This window comes from Suillus plorans (assembly GCF_016647745.1).
Source record: "Suillus plorans strain S12 chromosome Unknown HD556scaffold_12, whole genome shotgun sequence".
Classification (NCBI taxonomy): domain Eukaryota; kingdom Fungi; phylum Basidiomycota; class Agaricomycetes; order Boletales; family Suillaceae; genus Suillus; species Suillus plorans.
The window spans coordinates 93,007-116,806 of record NW_024537396.1 but is presented as its reverse complement, the minus strand read 5'-3'; the positions used below and the strand labels follow the sequence as shown (position 1 = coordinate 116,806).

Genomic DNA, 23,800 nt, shown 5'->3' with positions numbered 1-23,800 from the left:
TCTCCGTTATGTCCTTTGTAGTATATAAACCCTGTAAAGTCTCTATACTTCCTCAGTCTGAATATTACACATATTAGTCCTCGCACTAATCTTCACACTAAGTCCTCGTAACAGTTCTATTCCTCCGACTTAGTAATTATCCATCTCAGGCCTAGGGAGGAATTCCCTAGGCCGGAGCTCCACTCCTCTGCTCCTCTGCTCCTCTGCTCCTCCGACCCTCTGATCCTCCATTCCTCCGATCCTCCAAGTTTCTCGCACTCGTCCGGAAAGTCCTTCCAAAGTTTCCCACGCTCCTCCGGAAGTCCTTCGGACTTCACTGGACTTTCTCCAGACTTCATTCTGAAGTTAAGGGCACATACTCGGGTAAGGGGCGCAGCGCACAAGCTGAAGCCAAGCCCCTTGGAATCAGTCCTACCCTTTGTGCATGGTCTTAACAGTATATTCAGACTCACACCTTACCGAGTATACTGAATCCTTAGATCATACCTGAAATCGGATCCGACTTCTGTCCCTTGGAAAACTGTGTATTCTTCCTCCGAACCCTCCATTTTCCTGTATCCCATTTCCGATGAAAACTCCGGATTTTCCGGAGCTCATTCTCTGTTCCCTGCATCAGTAAACACCCGCCGGAATGCTCAATTTCCACCCTTCATGCTCTGCTGTCATTTTCACTTCAGTACCACGAAACTCCAGTCCTGAAACCAAACAGGATTGCCACCTCCGTGGCAGAACAAATAGGTCTCAGGACTTTGTGTCCTGTATTTCCCTGACTCAATCCCATTATTTCCAACGCCCTACATCTCCCTGTATCTCCGATGTTTTCCATTTCCGAACTATTTCCTGAACTGGCAAAGTCAACTCCGGAATGCCTCGAACATTCAATTCCTTTGGATTCTCCTTGTACCACCTAGAATATACTTGCTCACCCATCTGCGATGCCGACTGACCCCAACAACTTTTGAATGGGTAAAAGGCCACAGTGGAGTGATAGGAAACAAACAAGCAGACATACTCGCCCAGCAAGGCGCACTAAAACCAATCGCTGACACAATTGACACCTACGTCCCTGGGGACTTCAACATACAAGGAGCAAAACTCTCAAAAATAACCCAACAATTAGTATATAAAGCAATCATAAATGAAACTCACCTAGACTACCACAGACCAACCCTAGCCCTACTTGACGTAACAAGGTTTGCAATAGAAAAATAACCTCCACACTAGAAACTGACAAGGCCATATGGAAGAGTTGCAGGCACAAAGACATTTCCACAAAAAAATACAAATGTTCATCTATAAAACACTCAATAATGCCTACCACATAGGAGATTTCTGGCTACAAATACCCACCTTCAAACATAGAGCCCGATGCCAGGCATGTGGAGAAGACTCTGAATCCATGGACCACATCATAACGCAATGTGACATCCAAACGAGGAGAAGAATATAGCACCTAGCCAGTATGCTATGGCCAGCAAAGCACGGCCTCTGGCCTGAGCCCACAATTGGACTAGTCCTAGGCTGCAGAGCCTTATCCATCCCGCAAGAACCCCAAGACCAAAATGCGGAGAACCCCAGAACATTGGTGACAACCAAAGGAGCCTCACACCTCCTGAAAATCATAATATCTGAAGGTAGAAACATTGGGTCCGATGTTTTCTGGTTTTGGGTTAGCGGGTTTCATCGGATTACATCAGATTAGCGTCAGGAATGTAACAAATGTCAGGGATAGTGAATGACAGGTTACTGTCAGTGTTTTTGGAGTGTTTTGGATAAGGAAAGGATGATATTTGCAGAATTCAACAAAGAACTACAAATATCTAATGACCTCCGCCTACTCAGAGGTAGAAAGGTAAATGAGTAAGTAGGAGGTATGCAAAATATATAGTGTCTATGTAGAATTTCAGAGCACTATAGGCGAAAGTAGTAGCGGTAATTTTTAGATCCGATGTCCTATGTAATAAGACATGTGGTACTGCAGACATGTAATAATGTGGTCTACTGTGTTAGCGACGTGAAAACAGATAACTACGCACCTAGTGGGGATAGATGCAACAGGACAGGACATAGGGAGGACAGGTGTGTGGGAAAATATTGGGTCTGATGCGCAGGAAACGTCGGATCTGTCAGATTAGTGTCGGACTATGTCAGATTAGTGGATAAATGTCGGATTGAGTGGGTAAGTATCAAATAACATTGGAAAGTGATTTGTGTGCGATGGGTGTTAGACATGCATTGGGAAATAGCTGAATACATGTTCAGCACGAGGCTGAGTGCTACAGCAGTGATATTTGCAATGTCAACTAAGAACCACAAAATATTGGGTTTAACCCCTCAGCATCAGGAAATGGCTCCCTAATACTTGGGTAATGGGTGATACTGTGGGGAGTCCAATATTTATGTATGTACATAGAAATGCAGAAACCTATAGGTGAAGGTAGTAGCACAATATTTTGGATCTGAAGTACATGTAAAACAACATGAGGTACTGTGGATAATGGGAAAACATGTCATAGTGCTAGCTATAATGTGAGTAACATGTGAAATGAAGAACTACATACCTAGTGTGGCTAGCCAAACAGGACAGGACATGGGAAGGACAAGTGTGCAGAATTCCATTGGCCAAATCAGCCTAAATGTCAGGTTGAACAGGAAAGTGTCGGATTGAGCGGTGTAGGTTTACAACTCAGAGTGGTGCTATAGGCTCCAAACTGATATCTTTATGTTGTAGGTCATCCAATACCTAGTCTGCTATACTTGTGGGACAAGTGCATTCAACCCTGAAGGGGAAGCTAGTGTAGCAAAGGTCTATAGATGAGTGCAGAAAGTGCCACTTAGCAGCTGATGCGAAGTGTGGGAAAGCAGCAGGTGCACATGGGGGAACAAAGCGGCAGCCAAAAGCCGAAGGCGCAGGAAAATGCGGCTGCAGTGCAGTATAGGACTTGAAGTCCTTGTGGCCTTGTAGAGGTCTAATTTCCAATGCATGTTGAAATGCTAATCATTACCGAAATCATTCCCTATCATATCCGACTCAATATGCACCAAACCCAAAAACATTGGACATTGGACTTCAGACTTCGCACATCAAACTTCACATCAGGTTTTGCATCCGACTATCAGATATAGTGCACACTTGTCCTACCTATGTCCAGTCTCATTGTGCTAGCCCCATTAGGTGTGTAGTTACTCATTTTCACATCACTAACATTGTAGACCACATTATTACATGTCCACAGCGCCTCATGTCTTATTACATAGTACATTGGGTCCAAAAATATTGCGCTACTACTTTCGCCTATAGGATTCCAGATTTATATATATCTACATAAATATTGGACTCCCCATAGCATCATCATCATCCAAGTAGAGGAGAGTCGTTCTCCGACACTTAGGGGTTAAACCCGATATTTCATAGTTCTTAGTTGACATTACGAATATCATCGTTCCTTCACCGTCCATATCCATCTTTGTTATTATTGCGCATACCACTCACTTTCCCAATGCTCGCTATCGGTTTCCGATACACTGAACCCAAAACCCAATAACCCAAAACCTCAAAAACATTGGACCTGATGCTTTTGCATCGGACATCGTAATTATACCTTCAGACATTGTTTCCCACACTCAGAATATTGAACCCACATCACTCACTGACTCCCAAAACTATTTCCAGACTGCAGACCCCTGGGTCAAACGCACTTGTCTTACCAAGAATAGCAGACTAGGCAGTGCAAGACCACAACATAAAGATATCAGTTTGGAGCCATCTTTGTATAGCCCCACTCTGTGTTGTATTTCTATATCACAAAACCCAGCTCAAGTTCAATGATTTTACCTCTGACTGGATCCCCATCAATAATGGCATTGGCCAAGGGGATCCATTATCTATGATCTTGTACATAATCTATAGCTCAGACTTAGTTGACATCACCAAGAAATGTCATGGTAACAAAGCCCTCAAAGAGCTCACACTAGCATTCATAGATGATACCACCCTAGTCACCATTAGCAAAGATTTTGAATCCACCCATGCCATCCTCACACATATGCTAGAACACCCTGGAGGAGCATACAACTGTTCCAAAGCTCATAATTCAAATTTTGAAACTAACAAGTTTGCTCTAATAGATTTCTCTATGAACCGTTGTAGAAACTACAATACTGAGAGGAACAATGATGCTCCAGACTGTATCTGTAAATGTTGTAAGGTTGCGCGTTGCCTAGTCTGCTATACTTGAGACGACAAGTGTGTTCGACCCTAAAGAGGAAGTGAGTGCAGCAAGGATCTAGTAGTGTGCGCTGAAGGCGCTACTGGTCGGCCAATGCGAAGCGCGAGAAAGCGCGCAGGTGCGCACGAGGCGCGGGAAGCGCGCGTGCGCGTGAGCGGTAATGAGAGAGAGTAAGTGTGAGTTTGCTTAAGTGGTGATTAGATACTAGACAAGAGATACGAGCGCGAGGTGTCAAAGAATAGATTTCTACTATGTTCTCCTAGGTAGTATGTGGGTGGTAAGTGGGAGGTCCCGTAATTGTTGGAAAGTGAGTTCAGTATGTAATGCTGGTGCTTATATGGCGCCTAAGCGCTGTCATGCGGAGCCGAATCGCTACCGAGTAAGGTATGTAAAGATATATATGAGTGAGAGTCCATGATAAAAATAAAGGTGGAATGATATGCAAATAAGGGAAATGGAAATATATGCACTAGAGAGCTTGGTGGACAGTGGATGGATGCTTCTGGATGGCTGGCGCTATATGGCGCTCAAGCACGGGAACGCGCACGCGTATATACATCGCGAAGCACGGGAATGGTGCGCGCATGGCGCGCATTGCACGGGAAAGCTGCGCCTCATATAGGGATAGCTGCAGATAGCACACAGAATGGTGCTGCAAGTTCATGCAATGAACTCCCTAGTGAAAAGTGCCATATCACACCATGAGAGGCATGAGTCTCTACACCGTCAACAAGAATGCCCTGACATGCACATCCAAGGATCCACCATTCACCCAACTCCAACTCATCAATTCCTAGGAGTAATAGTAGATCAAGAGCTGAGATGGACGGCACAGATTGACAATGCAGTGGCAAAGGGAACAGCCAATATTCTCCAGCTAGGTAGACTTTCCTCTGCTACTAAAGGCATCCTACTACAGTTAATGTGACAGCTTTACCAGGCAGTAGTGGCACCCAAGATACTCTATGCCACAGATCTGTGGTTCAATCCTATGTACTGCAATGGTTCAGACCTCCTGCAGCATGGCTCAATTGGAATAGCCAGATGCCTCAGCTTCATACAGTGTCTGGCAGCTCTAGTCATCACAGGAGCAATGTGAACAACCCCTACTGATCTCCTTAAGGTCCATGCCAACCTTCTTCCCATGTCACTCCTCCTGCAAAATGTGTGTCACTGTGCAATAGTCCATATTACCACTCATCCCAGATCTCACCCTCTTCACAATCCTGTACAATGCGCTGCCAATCATTACATAGGGGCTCACCACTCCTCTCTCCATCTTCTCACCTACTGTTTTGCCAACATCCCTCACAATATTGAATCACTCATTCCAGCATGCAAACCCCCTCAAAGCTCCAATGTCCACAAAGTTTGGATAGCTAAGTCTAAACAGCAAGCCATAGAGGAGCATACTCAACTAACTAATGATATTCAAATTTACAGTGATGAATCAGGCCATCAAGGTAAGATCAGGGCCACAGCAACCTTATTTCATATGGGCCAGCATCCAAGAACCCTCTGTTATCGCCTTAGCACGGATGAGGAATGCACCATATTTGAAAGAGAGGCTATCAGACTGAACTTAGTGGCTGAACTACTGGCCACAAAGGTAGACCCTACCTTCCTGGTATCCATTCTCATTGACAATCAAGCTGTAATACAATCCAGTGAAGGCTATCATTCACATCCGGGATCTTACTTGACCAATCTTTTCTGTAACAGATTATATCAATAAAATATTGACTTACTTAATCACGACTTTTTTGGACTTTTTGATGGTTTTCATGTCTTTTCACTTCTTTTTAAAAATGAGTGGCCTTTTTTCAGTTATTTTTCTTAATTCACTGCCTAGTCCCAACTAGTGTTGTGCAAAGCCTGGCCCAAAGCCTTGGGCCGGGCCGGGCCGAGCTGAGCCAGGCCTTAGGTAGGGCTTCTGAGGGCTCAAGGCCGGCTTGTGTTTCCTCAAGCTTTCAGCCGCAGGCTTGAGCCCCGGCTTTCAAATTTCAGTACTCACAAATGCCTATCATATTACGGCATTCTCCGCTATTCTGTACAGTACCAGATACATGCTAATCTACCTCTATGTATGTAGGAAGGGTATAATTTCGCCCAATCCCCGCACTAGGCCATTAAATGGCCCCGCACATCAACTCTCCCACCAGCGATGTGGAAATTGAACAAGCGCCACGTCCCACATGTCCCAAACGGGCCAGTGCTCCGACTGCCAAGGTACTTAGTGCTGATAATGCTGCTGATTTAGAACTTTCTTCGCACAGGAAGGCTCACGAAGCAGTGGCTGCCAAATGTAAGGCTCTTGTCATTGATGATGACGAACCTAGTGCCCCTCCTGACCAAGCCACAAAAAAATGCGTGCACAAATGCATGCTGGATGAGTTTGTGCCTGACAATGACAATACTTCTGCGACTGCTTCCCCTGTCAAACGTGCAAACAAACACATCCAAAAATGCATGACAGATGCACTGGCCAGTGTGGATGTTATTGATGCTGAAGGCTTCCTCGAAGACATTGAGGTACTGGACATCGACGAACTGGTGAAGCCCCGACGTGAACAATGCAGTTGTGATATTGATGTGTTGTTCTCAGCTTCATACCTCAAGGATGGCAAGCGATACCGTGACTGCGATGCATGCACATAAGTGGCCCCATTAAAACTCAACCTTAATGCTAATTCATTTATGTCAGAAAATCACACAGACAGGTGGTGCCATTCGTCAATGAGGTCACAACATTGCGCCGCCATCAAGAAGCTGCACATCGGGTAAGTAATCTACTTGCTACCCTCCGTTTCTGTCATATCCCGCGTTCCGGACCCGGACCTATCACACACATCATTTCCGGAAGTCCGGATCCGGCCAACGTCTATCTATGTCCGGATCCGACCCGCATCTAACTTCTGTGCCTTATCCCTTTGTACGTTCCTACTCCAGTTAGACTATATCATTTTCCGTACCTCATTTCATTTCCGCCTTTATTTTCATCTGTTCTAATTTCCGGGTTCATTTACTATTTTCCGATAGACTAGTGTTTGACTTTTCTATACGCTCCGTCCACAGCTTTGTATAGCTTCGGACTACGCATCTCTGTTCTCCGATAAGTCCTCAGTAGTATATGAACCCTGTAGAATCTATGTACATCCTTAGTTCGAATATCATCTTAGACTCTGCTCATTCCCTCCTCCGTCCGACTTGAGTTTCTCTCTCGTCGACCTCCGCTCATCTTAGGATCGACTCCTATAGACTTGTCACCTCCGCCTCTACCTCTGGTAGTCCTCCGCTGTTTCCTTTCTAGTTCGGACTTCGTCTGGATTAATCTTATCTCTTGTTTCTGAACGTCCGCCGGAATTCCCGCGCATCGGACATCGTATTCTGGACATCGCCCGACGCCCTCTGGACATCGTCCAGTAACCTTCGGACATCGTTCAACAACCCTCAGAAGTTAGGGGCACGTACTCGGGTAAGGGGCCCAGTGCACGAGCTGAAGCCAAGCCCTTTGGATCCGACCCTTGAGCACGTTCTTAACAGTTTCGCGCCTAAAATCGGATTGAAACATGCAGGCATCATATCTAAAATGGGCCAAGCAAAACAACTTTCCCTCCATGCTCCCCAAAGACACCAAGCGCCGGCGAGAGGAAGCTGCAGCTGACAAGCAGATGAACATAGGTGGTCACTTAGAGGAGCGCAAGCCAAAGGCCTGCATTGTTCCATATTCTGATGCCCTATTCCGAGAGGCTGCGATTGAATGGTTGATGGCAACTGATCAGGTAGTTTGATTTCCAGGTCATTTTTTTTACATGATTTACTCAATTTTGTATCGTCTCAAGCCCATTGATACACTCGAACACCCGGCATTCAAGAATATGATTGACATTGCTACGCATGCAACAAATGGAGTCAAATTACCCGATCGCAGACAGACACGATGCGCCATCATTGACTTATTCAAGCAGAACCTTACAAACCTTCGCAAGAGGTTATTGGTGAGTGTATACTAGTATCCTGTGATTCAAATAACTTACCTTCCCATGTATAGAGTGAAGCTGTGAAGGGCCATGTCAATATGACCTGTGATGCCTGGCAGGCAGAGAACACAGATGGGTACTTCACAGTGACCGGCCATTGGGTTGAAGAACTTAGTCTTGGTGTCTGGAAGGTAGAGAGCGCACTTCTCGGTTTCACCCGCTTGAACAATGCCCACAATGGCAAGTGCCTCAGTCAAGCACTGTTCAAAGTCGTGAAGCGGGTTGGCATGGCTCACAAGGTATGTAGTATATTTTCATGTTTTATGTTAACTTACGAGGCTCTCACATAGGTTGGGTATGTTACGTGTGACAATGCGACAAATAACGACACCATGATGGAATACTTTGGCAAGCATATTGAAGATCACATGAAAAAGAAATATGATCACAAAAAACAATGGCTCAGGTAAGTTTGTTGTTTTATGAATCGTGGTATTGTATTAACTCATACTCAATCAGGTGCCTTGCGCATATAATCAATCTCGCCACGCAAGCTCTTCTCATGACCCACAGCAAATTGAAGCATGTTGATGCAACCAAGCCTGATGATGACCTTGTTGCATCGTGTGATGGGCAACGAGATGAAGTTGGCCTTATCCAGTCAATTTCAGTGAAGGTTTGTGTTGATTTTAAGTATCTGTTGATGCAGCTGATCATTTTGTAAACTAGGAACGTTCTTCAGCCCCCCGCAAGGAACTTTTCCACAAGATTCAACTGTGTGAGGAGGATGACCATATTCCTGTCATCAATCCTCACCAATTCCTCCTTGATATGAAGGTTCGATGGTCATCTACCTTTGTCATGTTGCGTCGAGCATATGAACTTCGAGATCTGTGTCTTACCACTTGCATTGTCTCCTTGTCCTCACCCTTCCATTAGGACGTAAATTATTTTGTTGGTCGACTTGCATTACAAGAAAAGGATGTCCGCCGGCGCCAAAAACTCGCTCACTTAGAGCTGTCTGACGATGAATGGACTCGTGTCCAGAGACTTCTCTCCCTCCTTGGCATAAGTTTTTGTATTATTGTTACTACTCCTGCTCATGTGAATCAGTTTGCAGAATTGGCGCAGCACTCGTTTTCGACGGACCAGGGACCAACACTGCACTTAGCATTGCCTGCGCTCGAAGGACTGCATAATGCATGGTCCTCCCATTCTGGACGACTCAAGTACATCGATTTTCATGATGCATTGGATGCCGGGATCGCCAAGATTTCAGAATATTACATGAAATCAGCTCACTCAGATGCTCATATAATGTCAATGTGTATGTCTGTCATCTTTGGTGTTGTTTGCCCATGTTAAGACCATGCACAAAGGGTAGGACTGATTCCAAGGGGCTTGGCTTCAGCTTGTGCGCTGTGCCCCTTACCCGAGTATGTGCCCTTAACTTCAGAATGAAGTCCGGAGAAAGTCCAGTGAAGTCCGAAGGACTTCCGGAGAAGCGTGGGAAACTTCGGAAGGACTTTCCGGACGAGTGCGAGAAACTTCCGGATGAGTGCGGGAAAGTTCCGGAGGAACTTCCGGAAATTACGATGGAGTTTCGTCCTGACAGGGATATGTGTAATGGCTACTCAGGACAAGTCCTGAGTAGAAGCAAACAGAGGAAAGGCTGCAAGGACAAAGTCCGAAGCAGAATAGGTCCGGAGGACCACGGGAAAGTTCCGGAGGAATGGAGGAGCGGAGGAGCGGAGGAGTGGAGGAGCGGAGGAGCAGAGCTCCGGCCTAGGGAATTTCTCCCTAGGCCTGAGATGGATAATGACTAAGTCGGAGGACTAGAACTGTTACAAGGACTTAGGGTGAAGGCTAGTGCGAGGACTAATATGTGTATGATATTCAGACTGAGGAAGTACAAAGATTCTACAGAGTTTATATACTACAGAGGACTTAACGGAGAGTCAGTCAGCGCAGTCCAAAGCTATGCGAGGCTGTGGACGGAGGATGTAGAAAAGTCAAACACTAGTCTATCGGAAAATAGTAAATGAAGACGGAGATGAAGACATAGGAAAATAAAGCCGGAAATGAAATGAGGTACGGAAAATGAGGAAGTCTAACTCAAGAAGGAACATACAAAGGGATAAGGCACGGAAGATAGACGCGGGTCGGATCCGGATGTCCGGAGATGAATGCGTGATAGGTCTGGGTCCGGAACACAAGGAAGATAGAGGTGGGTCGGATCCGGATGTTCGGAAGTCCGGAGACAGGTGATTACCATAAGGGGATGGGCGCTGATTTAAGGTTTGGGTTCGGACATGACAGATAGGTCGGATCCGGAGATCCGGAGATGTGGATATCAGATCTGGCGTCCGGATATCAGATGCAGGAGTACAGGGATCCGGACGGATAGAGGATTGGGTCTGGAGACATGGACAGGAGGTCCGGAGGTCCGGATGAGGCGTGGGAACATCGTCGGATGTTGGTCCGGAATGCGGGATATGACAGCCCGCATACTAATGATCGAGTCTTATGTTACTGTGCTAGTTCTTGACCCCACACAAAAGGCAGTTCATATTAACCATTATTGGGGGGAAGAGTTGCTTCATGATGCACTACAAAATACTGAATCTATGGTGTGTTTTCCGCCTCTCTTTGCCGGACTTTTCATTGACGCTATCTTCAAGTATAAGGAACACTATCTCAAGATGTATGGAGACAGCACCAACAGGATACTGACATCTGCAGACCTCCAGACAGCTAGCACTGGCAACCACAAACTGGATGCTTTGTTGGATGAGCTTTCCAATGGTGAGGAAGAAGAAACATTTCAGCATGCTCCCTCGGCACTGTCCCGCACATCTTCGATATCCATTTTGGATTCTGTGGATCCCTCAAAGCCCTGGCTACATGATTTTCACGCTTACCTTAACTCGAAGGATTATTTGGGTGAGATGACTATTGTCCAGTAGTGGTGTATCAATTTGCCACGGTATCCTGTTTGGGCATCACTTGCACGCGATTTCCTTTCAATAATAGCATCATCAGTGTTGAGCGAGAGGGCTTTCTCATCTGCAGGGATCACAATTAGCAAGCGTAGGAACCGTCTGAAGGCCGACATCATGGAGGCTCTTCAATGCCTCAAATGCATGCTCAAGCAGGGTCTGCCTTTTGTGAGGACCCTTCCATCATGACAGAGGTTGACGAGAACTTAGACAAGCATGAGAAGGGTGATGGTGACTTGGGGGATTCTTGGGACACATTGGTAGAGGATGACGAGTGCATGGATTCTGAGGATGGTGATGTATTTGTTCAAATGCTAGATATGTTGTAGTACATTTTTGTTATACCAAGCCCCAGCCTGAGCCTGACCAAAGCCTGACCAAGCCTGAGCCATGCTTGGCGGCTTGGCCTGCAATTCCACTGAGCCCTAGCCCTATGAAGCCGAGCTGTGGCCCCGGTGTAGGAATACAACACAGAGTGGTGCTATACAAAGATGGCTCCAAACTGATATCTTTATGTTGTGGTCTTGCACTGCCTAGTCTGCTATACTTGGTGAGACAAGTGCGTTTGACCCAGGGGTCTGCGGTCTGGGAATAGTTTTGGGGGTCAGTGAGTGATGTGGGGTCAATAGTCCGAGCGCGGGAAACAATGTCCGAAGGTATAATTACGATGTCCAATGCAAAAAGTGTCGGGTTCGATGTTTTCGGGGTTTCGGGTTATCGGGTTCGGGTTCGGGGTATCAGAAACTAATAGCAACACTATAGTGAGCGTCGGGAAAGTGAGTGGTGTGCGCAATAATAACGATGATGGATACGGGCGGTGAAGGAACGATGATATTCGCAATGTCAACTAAGAACTACGAAATATCGGGTTTGACCCCTAAGCGTCAGAGAACAGCTCTCCTCTACTTGGATGATGGTAATGCTATGGGGAGTCCAATATTTATGTAGATACGTAGAAGTCCGGAACCATATAGGCGAAAGTTGTAGCGCAATATTTTCGGGTCCGATGTCCTATGTAATAAGACATGAGGTGCTGCGGACATGTAATAATGTGGTCTACAATGTTAGCGATGTGAAAACAAGTAACTACGCACCTAGTGGGGCTAGCAAAATGACACAGGACATAGGTAGGACAAATGGGCACGATATCCGATAGTCCGATAGTGCGAAGTGCGATGTCCGATGTCCGATGTTTTTGGGTTCAGTGCGTATTGAGTCGGATATGATAGGGTATGATTCGGGTATGATTAGCATTGATACGTGTATCGGAAATTAGACCTCTATGAGGCCACAGAGATGTCAGTCTCTACAGCGGTTCCGAATAGAGTTCGGCCCAATTAGGGGTTCCGTTTGTTCCATTTTAACAACAGGCGCTATGCTTGTTAGCGGCGCGCGTATCCGAGATGAAGGTTCTTCTTGGACGGTCGCACTAGAAATGGTTAGCGGGGTAAGCGGAGACAAAGAAATAAAGTTCGGATCTAAAGGATTTTTAGGCATTTCAACAAACGCGCCGGGCGGCAGATTGCGGGGATGGTCATGTGATTCAAAGTCGTCCGAGGATTTGCCGTGCACTGATTCTTTGGGTGATGGTGTGACCGGCGATGCGGGTGCAAATGGGTTTGGCGTTAATAGGGATAGGTCAGGGCACGTCAGCTCCGAGAAGTTCCGCGGCCGGTTGTATTTGACCAGAGTCAAAATTTCCTGAATGGTGGATAGGCGCTGTAGAGACTCATGCCTCTCATTGTGTGATATGGCAGTTTTCACTAGGGAGTACACAGCACGAACTTGCAGCATCACTCTGTATGCTATCCGCAGCTATTCCCTTATGAGGCGCAGCTTTCCTGCGCAATGCGCAGCATGCGCGCACGACTTCCCTCGCTTTACGATGTATACGCGCGCGCGCTTTCCCGCGCTTGAGCGCCCTATAGCGCCAGCCATCCAGACGCATCCATCCACTGTCCACCAAGCTCTCTAGTGTGTATGTTCCCATTTGCCCTTATTTGCATATTGTTCCACCTTTATTTTTATCATGGACCCTTACTTACATACATATATCTTTGCATACCTTACTCGGTAGCGATTCAGCTCCGCATGACAGCGCTTAGGCGCCATATAAGCGCCAGCATTACATACTATTACCCACTTTCCACTTTACCTCCCACTCGCCCACCTACTACCTAGCAGAAGATAGTTGAAATCTATTCCTTGGCACCTTGCATAGAACGTCTCTCAGCTTGCAACTCTCACCTCTTGTCTAGCATCTAATCATCACTTAAGCAAACTCAATCTTACTCTCTCATTTCCGCTCACATGCGCGCGCTTCCCACGCCTTGCGCACACCTGCACTTTCCTGCGCTTCACATCAGCCAACCAGTAGCGCCTACTTCTAGATCCTTGCTGCACTTGCTTCCCCTTTAGGGTCGAACGCACTTGTCATCTCAAGTATAGCAGACTAGGCAACGTGCGACCTCACAACATTTATAGATACAGTCAGGAGCCTCATTTGTTCCTTCCTCTCAGTATCGTTGAACCTTCAGCGCGAAGAGGCGACCGCTCTTCGGAATTCTTCCAAGACTTTGTTTCTTGTGATGCGTTCTTTAGTAGGCCTGAGTAACCTACCGGTTTTCTCAGATGATCCCCTCGCGGTGGGCTCCAGTTGTAGAAGAGGAATGGGAAGTGGGGTAATATGAGTGGTGTGAGATATACTCAAGTAGTCCTCGATGAGCAAGATATACGTTGGCCCAAGGGGATTGCTACTGAGAAGGTTCCTCTAAGTGTATATGTGGAGGGAAACACTGGACCGGGCGCTTGGTCAAGCCTGGTAAGGCGCGCGACGATGAGCGAAGTGCAAGCGAGTGAAAGCGACGTAAAGCGCCGATGAGTGACGACGGCCGACGATAAGCAACGACGCGCGACTTATAACGGAAGCGCACACTAAGCAGAAGCGGTGCACGCGTGCGGGTGGTGGAGCACAGCAACTCTTAATGAGTCAGAAAACTAATTGGCAGAGTTTCTAGTAATGTACGGCAGCGGGCGCTCGTATTGTACTTAGATACTTAAGAGATGTGAGGGAAACTTAGACTTAGAGTCCAACGATATGCGGGCAGAAAGATGGTCATTATACAGTTTAGATGCGTGTATATATACTAAGTAACGATAAGCGCTGTCAAGCGCTAAAGCGAACTGAGAAGCGAAGCGGATACAAGATAATATGTAATATAAGGGTCCATGATGGAAAACATACGAAATATGGTCATAAGTGCCGGAGATATGTCAGAATAAATGAAAATAGAATTGGAATACGCACCGACGAACCGAACGGACATGGAATGGATGGACGGAGGACGTGCGACAGAACCGAGGATGCGCACACCGATGCGCAACTGATGCGCGACCGGAGCGCTGGTGCGTGCGAGCGGCTGATGAAGCGCTTGAGCGCGCTGAGTGAGATATAAGTCGCGCTATATTAGGAAGTGATAGAGACATTGGGATTTTAGATCCCTGCAAGCCCACAGAGATATTAGTCTCTACATCGTCATCAAGTATATCTGCCTTTATTGTAAAGTAAGTGAACTCCATCAAAGCTTGAGTTGATTGACAACTCATATGACTTCGCTTCTTGAGCTTGAATATTGTTGCAACTTGTTTGATGTCCTTTTGCCATAACCTGGAGCCAATGAAGAGGACTTGTGGGGTATAGCAGGCAGAACAGATGCAGATACTGGTGGTGACAAGGATGGTATGATAGACGAAGGAGACATAGTAGACACAGATGTTTGTGGCAGTAATGGTGATCATGATGACAGGATATGATGCTCAATAATGGCTTTTCTGTAATCCAAATAAGCAACATCTGTGTTGGTAATGTTGGCGGATGATAAGAGAGGATACTCTGTTGGTTGGATAAAATGAGCAAGGGCATTGATGGCTAAGACACCACAGGAGTGTATATCCTCCTGGTGGGCAATTGGTAGATCACCCCAAGTGAGAGGAGTTGCTGAATGGTACAAGAGCCACCAGTTGATGGCTGCCTTTAGCTCGTTTGGAATAGCCACATTAAACGAGTTTCCATAGAGAACTTTCTGGTCTGCTGCATTGATCAGAACTACAGTCCAATGGTTCTTGTGGATATGACAAGGGATACCAAGGCTTTTGTAGTCTCCCTTGAACAACTGCTCTGCAATGTCACAAAATGATTTCACCTCACATGAGATCAAATAATCTTTCTCAACATGCTTGTTGTAAGCAAGTAAAAGCAATGGTACAAAATATGCAGTTTCAAAGCTATGCTTCAATGCCTTCTCATCTGCATTGGAGCGGGGTGCTCTGGCAGGACAGGACAGGAGTGGCAGGGGTCCTGGCACGGTGGCAGGAGTCCTGGCTCATAGTCAGTAGTCCTCATGCATGTTGTAGTCTGTCCTTGATAGACAGAGCCATAGCCTCCTGCTATAGAGGTCTGGCCTTGGTTCCCTTGCAGTCCATGCCCATTCCAGCATACACAATGTTCAACATCATGTTCAGGTTTGTATCAGTTAACCATTCTCATGATGCAAAATTTGCAAGGTCTTAGATGGGTGACCAATCACAAAAACCTTTCATATAGCCCAACCAACACAATCCACTCAGGATGAGATGAAAGGCAGAGGCTGCTAGATTAGGTTGACACTTGGTGAGGAAGGCACCTGCCTGTCACCATTTCTTTTGGATGTCAAGGAGAGTACAGGTTTGGTGCCAATATGTCAGAATACAGAACGTAAAAGATTGATTGAGGTCAGCATGAGCATAGACAATAGACCGGCTACCACCTAATCTTGCATGTTGCATGCCTTCTAGGAGCTGGTGCAGAACCGAAAGCCAGGGAAGGGGCTGTACACAGAGATAATTAAGATATGACTTGGAGCTGTCCTTAGGTGGGCAGTCAGTACTAAAATATTTGCACCATAGTGAAGCAGTGGTAATTGAAGCTGATGGAAGTGAAAATTGGAGGAATGATAAGACAGATAAGTTTTGATCTGGAAGAATAATAGATTGCATGGAGACAGGAATAAGGAGAACATTAGTATCTGAGGCTTTTGTGTCAGCCATTTCGAGTGCTCAATAGGTGTGAGAAAGAGGGAAAAAAAATGAAAATTTTCATTGTGAGAGACTGTCAGACAATGGCTTGCCTCTCTGCAAGATTTGCATTGCAAACTTCTAAGTTAATGATCAATGATCTGTAAGGAACAGCGAAAGATTAGAATGAGACACACCAAGACCATGGGGGTCGACAGACTTATTAGCACCATATCACCCCATGGCTGTGTGCCTGTTAATAATACACCTTTTTTAGCAGTGTTATTAACAACTGACTTTTCGTCTGTACCCTACTTAAAACTGTCATAAGTCACTAGTGCCACTATTGATGTGATAACAGGACCCCATGGTCATAGTATGATACAAGCAAGGTTCAAAGTCAGCCACTCAGGGTGTGCTGACAGTGCCATGCTGACTATGCCTGCTGACTGCAAATTGACTCAACCCAACTTCACATTTGTTTACAAACTAGCTCTAAGTTACACTGTAGCCTGAACAAAGACAACATCAACTTGAAGGAGGACAGACTTTAAAAAAATAACTTACATAAATACAACAATACTCGAGACCAAAAGGCTGGCTGAACCTTGACATAAAAAGGCAGGCACACATTTGCCCAGACATTTCATGCATACAGAACCGAGGTTCCCCACTTCGTGGGAAAATCATTACAAGGTCATAGCAGTACGGCGACTACAGTGGACATGGAGTATGGACAGTTAACAATAAGCAAAGATAGTACACAGTTTATCACATAAGTCAAGTTCCAATTTAACGATATTCAAAGTCACCTAAAATTCCCGGGGAATGAACTTACGACCGCATGCCTCGAGAGCATCTTCAACGATCTTCATCCCCTGCAAGACTTTCTCTTCCTCAAAACGTCTTCCGACAACTTGCACGCCAAGGGGCAGACCGTGCATTTTATCCGCATCATAAACAGAGTATGCACCCTTAGAAATCAACCCCATGTTCTTGTAGTCGGAACTCTTCATAAAATCTTTCGGTAGCCCGTCCAATTGGCGGTCAACAAAAGATACTGGGAGAACACCGGCAGCATAGTCCAACTGTTCGCCATTGAGCCCACAATGAGAATACGATGTTGAAAATGAAGCTTACAATATTGAAAATCATCGTGTAGGCAGCAGATACTAGGGTCACCTTCTCTGCGGTTCCAGCAGGGATAGCGGGCAATGAATGTGGAACCGTCAGCAAAAAGTCGAACCTTTCATCTTCCCATGCTTGGTGCCACTTTTCTCTGTACTCGTCTCGGGAGACGACAAGCACGCGTTCTTCGGCTGGCGATTTGAGGTGAATCGTCTCGAGCATAGATGCCCAGACCTCATCACCAGTAGATTTACGTGTTACCATTGCCAGGAACTTCTTGAGCCAAAGGGGCATCCCCAACAAAGACTTGATAGCAACCATCACGGGGTCAAGTTTCTCGTCCTTACGCACAGCACCAAAGAAAGCAGCCCCTACAAAGAGTTCAGCATATGTGGCTTACAGCTCGATAGAATGATGCTCACCCCCATCTCCAAAACATAACTGAAGTCCGGCATTCAGACCTTCTGGGATGCTAGGGGGTGCACTGGGTGATGTTATTGGTCAGCAAAATTCAAGATTAGAGCGGTTCGAGCGCACAAATCAACTACTTCATGACCTTGCTTCTCCAATGCATCACAGACCCATTCCAAAGTACGACGACAAGCAGGAGAGGGAGAAACAATGCCTAGGCATATGAGGAACGAATGTAAAAAGCAGCGTAAAGGGGGCTGACCATCTTCCCAAATCACTCCAAACTTCAGCTTCGTCTCTTGAAGATTTACGGGTCGCCAAGGTAATGGAACGCACTGCAGCAATCATTAGGTCTGGTGGATGTTGGAAACGAGAACTTAGCGAACCGTATGGTCATACTCCCATGGCCGCATCTCCACAACACGCTTCCAAAATTCTTCAAGGTCTTCCAGTCTTCGAGACATCGGAGCGCAAATAGTAGCCACTGTTTCTAATCCAGGTACAGGGGCATGCGTGCCCTGACATGGAAACCGTCCTATCGAAGACCTCATAGCATAGAGTCCGCAATAATGGGCGGGCAACCTTATGCTGCCGCCAAGATCTGTGCCGATTTCGATGACACTCCCCCTGCATGCAAGAAGTGCGCCCCCACCACCAGTCGAAGCGCCGCTAGAGAACTTCGCGTTATACGGATTACTCGTTCGCCCAAAAAGGTCTGATGATGTCTCCAGTCCGAGAAGACCGGGGGGTACGGTAGTCTTCACGTGAGTTATTGCCCCTGCATCATGAAGAAGTCGCACTATCGCTGAAGACGACGAAGCGGGATGATTAACTTTAGAAGAATAACCAACAGTAGTGTCGTAGCCTTCGATATCAATACAGTCTTTGATGCTGACAGGGACACCGGAGAGGAGTTTCGCGGGTTGTTCGGGAATGTCTGTGCCGTCTGAACCAGTTGAAGGGGCTGGAACTTTCGGGACCAGAGCTTCTTGAATCATGATCCCGGCTAGGCAATTAGTGGCCTTCTGCGCTGAGACCACTTTCTTTCCATAAGCATTCAAAATGCTCGCCGTTGACAGTGAACCCGCGTTATGGCGTTGGACTAGTTCGCTTAGGGACAAGTCAAGCACCTCATTATCGGACTCTGTGCATGGCTCGAAGAACGACGAGGACAACCCATCCAATGTTTTCTGTCGTTCCCCTTGTTTGGCGGCGCTGACGGATTCACAAGTAAGTTTTGGAACACAGGGAACAACTGGATGCATACCAGTCACGTCGATGTTGGGACTGGAAGAACATGTTCAAGAAGTCAGAGATTGGGGCACAAAACCGATCATGAACGCACAAGGACTCTGCCTCATTAAAAGCTTTCGGTACCTCTCGTAGGTCCTAAGTGAGTGATAAACTAGCCATGATTTGGGGCTGCTTGCGACCCGAAGGTACGATACCAGATCTCAGGGTGCCATAATTGAAAAAAAATAAACGGAGATATCAAAATACACTCAGTCAAATATATTGGAGATTTGATCACACCTGTTATATTTTAGACGTCCTCTGACAGGCAAGCCCAAAGAAGATGTCGGACTGTATCTTCCAGAACAGAGCAAAATTTAGAAGACCCTCCAGCCTAGCAGCTGAATTAATCTGTGGAGAAATCGTGAGAGTTATGAAGTACAATAGAGTACAGGGCACTCGCTGGCATTTCTGGTCACGGCACGTCTTGGGACGACGCGTTTCATTCTGTTTCGTTGCAATCAGCGTGACTGGCAAAAAATGCCCAGTCCGAATCAGGTAGACCGGTGATCGGATTCAACACCATGTCGAAGCCCCCAAAAAGAGCTAAGACCAGGTCCTAAATGTTGTGCCTCGTATCATTTATGAACACTACTAGCAGATGGCATGTCCCTCGGTAACGCCACAGGTTCTGACCCGCGCTTGGAATAGATGCAGGACCCCGGGTGCTGGTTTTGCTTCTATGCGAAACCTCGGAAATGTTTTGTCGTATCGACAAAGATCGGAGTGCGGAACAACAATTTGCCATATTGCTACCGGCAGAGGTTGTACATGATACAGAAAAACTTCCCTTTCAAAGGCGCACAGCTAGCCTCAATGGCACCAAGTGCTATCATTCTAGCCAACTTTCTGAAAATGCCGAAACGAATGTCATTTTCTTCGGGGTGTCATTTCAGAAAAGTTCACATACTAAAAAGAGTAAAATGTTAGTGTATGTTAGTCAACCGAATAAACACCTCGGTACTAGCAACGAGTACATTCAGAAGATCAAGTGCTAGCGCATTGAATGTGATCATTGTTGCAAGAGGTTATACTATCTGCGAGTCACCGAGGCACTTACAGTGATATGCAAGACGTGGCACAGCCGCGATGAGGTGCTTGCAATTTGACTGAATCACTGATCTGCGGCAAGAATGAAAAGTAAAGGCGCAAGTCGCAACGCTTCGCAACGTCGCTGTTATAGTGCGGAACGTGCATTCGTAGTTGCCCAGCGTTTAGTCCGCGAGTGGTCGCCACGTCGCATGCTGCACATGAGTTTGATCATTAATATTTCCCTGGGTTGCATGTCGATGTCATTTGTATTTCAATTGGGTGCACACCTGGCAAACTGACAAGTTAAGCAGCATAGAAGCCATAATATCGATACACCGTGATCATGTTCATGGCCAAATTAATAATCGTCTCGGTGGCTCCCAGCAACCACCTCCGAGATCATTGACTCAGTGCCCGTGTAAGATTCCTAAATGTAAATAGCATTGAGTAAACGTGTAACCGCCACGTTGCTCATAGATGAGAAGCTGCAGCTTACCATTTTCACGCCGAAGGACTGTACGATATTGGATTTGATCTGGGTGGTAGGCAAAATGATACAACCTCAATACCGTTCCATCCACCAACATGTGACCTTGTCGGCGGTCATGGTCACATCAACCGTCTGTTTCAATGACTTGAAATGCCAGCTTCTGGGAGTCGGGGCGGCGGTCAGTGTTGTCATGTCATGAATTTGAATGCTTGAATTCTGAATCCCAGGCACTGTTTAAACACGTCAACAAGTCACAACAAACGCGCCACTCTTGACTGTCACGCTCATCATTCACCACGGCAACTGAACAGCCAACGAAATGCTAAGTATGCAAAGTTCCAGTCCCATTTTCCAGACCCCCTCTACTCCTGGGCGTTCATCTTATTATTCCGCAAGGAGTCACCAACCACTTACATCGTCACCCCTGGCTTCTCCGAAATCATCGCCGGTAGCTGCCGCACAAGCAAGACGACAAGCCCAATACAAAGCTCGCGTAACCAGTTCATCCAGAAGCGCGGCAACCCAGCCCCCATGCACACATACTGGTAGTCAGACGCCAGAAAATCCTCAAAAAACATTTTTACGTGACCGTTTTAAAGCGCGATGTCTTGAGCGCGCCCAGAAACAACGACATGATAAAGTCCAAAAGCAAAGGACAAGTAGCAGCAGTGACGTGTTTTTTGATGCTGAGATGGACTGCGATGAGGATGAGGACGATGAATTTGTTATGCAAGATGAGGTGTGTGACTTTCCTGACAGGGGTCTACTAACGCTCATAATTGGACGCTTGCAGCTCTTTCGGAGAATCATTGCCAATACTGCACATAAGCAAAAACATTCCTATCGTCTTTCGTATTCTTATGATGTCGGATCTTCCTTTGATCCAGACATGGAGGATGCAAACCGGTGGGAAAGCGAATTGCGAGGTCAGTTTCTCCTATTCTGAATGGCATCAATAAGCTTACCTTCGATGTGCTCCAGAAATGCCCCCTGACAGTTATAGTGTGACGCCGGAGGACCTCGAGCAAGAGGAAATTGAGGCTTACGCCGCAGAATATGCAAACTGGCAAGAATTGTCGGATCTGGGTGTTAGCGTCGATGACTTCTCGGCGTGGAGTGATATCGAAGATACCCCAACGTCGTCACCGCAAATGACGCACAAGGCAGGACGTTCGTCAGAGGATCAGGACATGGATGTGTCCTAACACAAGTCGCGTGTTGTGATCGCAGTTTCTGCGATGGGTGCTGACATGCTGTTATGAGTTATCTACTGTAACTGTTACTGTACATTATTTGTGTCGAGCGGTCGTGGCATAGCCACGTCGACACCACCACTGTTATCTTATCACACATCGGACGTACCACAGCTTGATTATCGTAAGACATATCCGATGATCAGCAATTACTACTTACTCCACATCGTAGATCTACTAGACCTAGTGCATGTCATCGTCTAGACTAGCTAAGCCATCAACTCCACTCACTGTTCAGCATCATGCAGAGTCATTGGGTCAAACGAGGTCCTCGGATCCGAGGTCATGCATCATGTGTGGGCTGTACTTTCTAACTTGTAACCTGAGCTACAACTGTCAGAACCACATATAGATTATACATACTAAGTAGTACTGGTCCAGTTCCTGATACCGTTCGAGGAACGAGTAATTCAAGGTGCGCATAAGTCCAATTGCCAAATAGGCTTACCAGAAAACTCGCCGGCACTTGTAACCATTACAGAGTTACACAACCTTAAGCTTCAGGCGAGTTCTCGCCGTGAAGCATCTGTTACATACATGATGAGAAACTCGGAACCGGACTGTCGCACAGAAGCTGAAGATAGTCAAGCCACTCAAGTACCTACTAAACCTTCGAGTCTCACTCCTGAACGAACCCCTCCAATCAAGGAAGCCTTCGCAATGGCACAATACACTCGTTTCGGAGGCCGCGGGTATACAGGTGTTAAATACCTGACACTGGTGCTGCAGCTGTTTTTGAGCTGTTTTCAATGATCCTGTGAGTTTCCTGCATCAACGCGTACAGGTACTTGAAGGTCGTCAACTTGTCAACGAACTTCGAGCGAGGTGCCTCCGCGGATACCGTTCGCCGACTTAGTGCCCTGCGTCCGTGAACGCCGGACAACACTCGATGACTTTTGCGGGACTGCTCACTTACGCCAACCCCATGCGGTGCAGATAAGAGTCGTGCCACCGGAACCGAGAAGATGATAGAAGACAATTCGTGTGAGCTCCGTTGGGGTCCAGGTGATTGCCGCATCTGAATAAAATACTTATACTTCAACAGAACGCTCAAGCTGCAAGATTGTTAGGACGAAGAGATATGATATACAATAAACAAAGTGACCGACTTGGAGAGTGTGATGATATCCGTGACATTCACGACGAATCCAGTGTAGGTCGAGCTTTGAGATTGAAGTGATACTCAGCGCGCGTACGCAGGCCCATAAAGAAGCGAAGTCGGAGATCCCAAATATATACACGTGGGACATGGCGATTTTAAAACTCGCAAAGTAGGTGTTAGGGGTCGTTGCATCCCACGATGCGAATATGATTATGAGCTTACTGGTACTACTGGGGCAAACTAGCTGCCAATTGAGCACGACGCCGTGCACAAGCTGCGCTAATCAGTGGCCATAATCACAGATCATGGATGTGGAATGACATCGCTTATGCAGGGCTGATTCCTCCCGCTGTCTTGGATCTGTAGTGTCAATGCAAGCGAAAGTGGGTGCTGGCAGAACCTGAAAGGAATTATCTTTCCTGCTCCTGTAACAAGGTGCAAAACTACTCACGAATCTGGCAAGGCATGATGGGTGGATCAGGCCCATTTGCAATGCAGAGAGACGCAGATATCATAAGTATTAAGATTAGGAGAAAGAGAGTACCACTTCCCAAATCACCCAACCGTTTAGGGAAAAAAACTGGGGAGAAGAAACGAATGAATATCCAGACACACCAAGAAGTTATAGATGTGAGGAAGCTAGTCAACGTTTACTACCCATCAAACTTTGAGAGTTTGTAGGTCCTTCTTGAATGTAGAAGATCGGTCCGAACAAGTCAGAACGTTCAAGATACGAAGAAACTTGAACGAATGGCTTCATTCGATGACGTCTGCCTCGTAGTAGTAGGACAGACTAGCGTCAAACAGATCTGCTCAAGTGACAAGTATCAA

The 23,800-nt window shown here is 46.5% G+C and overlaps 4 protein-coding genes across 4 annotated transcripts; 3 read left to right on the top strand and 1 right to left on the bottom strand.

Annotated features, from left to right (window-relative positions):
• Positions 1-6,362: 6,362 nt before the first annotated feature.
• On the top strand, positions 6,363-6,887 carry HD556DRAFT_1439910 (uncharacterized protein; the record flags this gene model as incomplete). The annotated part of the gene is made up of 1 exon (XM_041306025.1): positions 6,363-6,887. The coding sequence occupies one exon, from the start codon at positions 6,363-6,365 to the stop codon at positions 6,885-6,887; it is 525 nt and encodes a 174-aa protein (XP_041163396.1).
• A 3,634-nt stretch (positions 6,888-10,521) lies between these two features.
• On the top strand, positions 10,522-11,537 carry HD556DRAFT_1460022 (uncharacterized protein; the record flags this gene model as incomplete). Its single annotated transcript, XM_041308220.1, has 2 exons — positions 10,522-11,152; positions 11,365-11,537. The coding sequence occupies 2 exons, from the start codon at positions 10,522-10,524 to the stop codon at positions 11,535-11,537; spliced, it is 804 nt and encodes a 267-aa protein (XP_041163395.1).
• A 5,318-nt stretch (positions 11,538-16,855) lies between these two features.
• HD556DRAFT_1460014 (amidase signature domain-containing protein) lies at positions 16,856-19,098 on the bottom strand (the record flags this gene model as incomplete). The annotated part of the gene is made up of 7 exons (XM_041308219.1): positions 16,856-17,348; positions 17,401-17,759; positions 17,811-17,872; positions 17,926-18,013; positions 18,062-18,134; positions 18,186-19,014; positions 19,067-19,098. 7 exons carry the CDS (start codon positions 19,096-19,098, stop codon positions 17,073-17,075), a joined length of 1,719 nt encoding a protein of 572 aa, XP_041163394.1. The 3' UTR covers positions 16,856-17,072.
• Positions 19,099-20,942: 1,844 nt separating this feature from the next.
• On the top strand, positions 20,943-21,819 carry HD556DRAFT_1231914 (uncharacterized protein; the record flags this gene model as incomplete). The annotated part of the gene is made up of 3 exons (XM_041297472.1): positions 20,943-21,353; positions 21,408-21,540; positions 21,596-21,819. The coding sequence occupies 3 exons, from the start codon at positions 20,943-20,945 to the stop codon at positions 21,817-21,819; spliced, it is 768 nt and encodes a 255-aa protein (XP_041163393.1).
• Between the last annotated feature and the right edge of the window lie 1,981 nt (positions 21,820-23,800).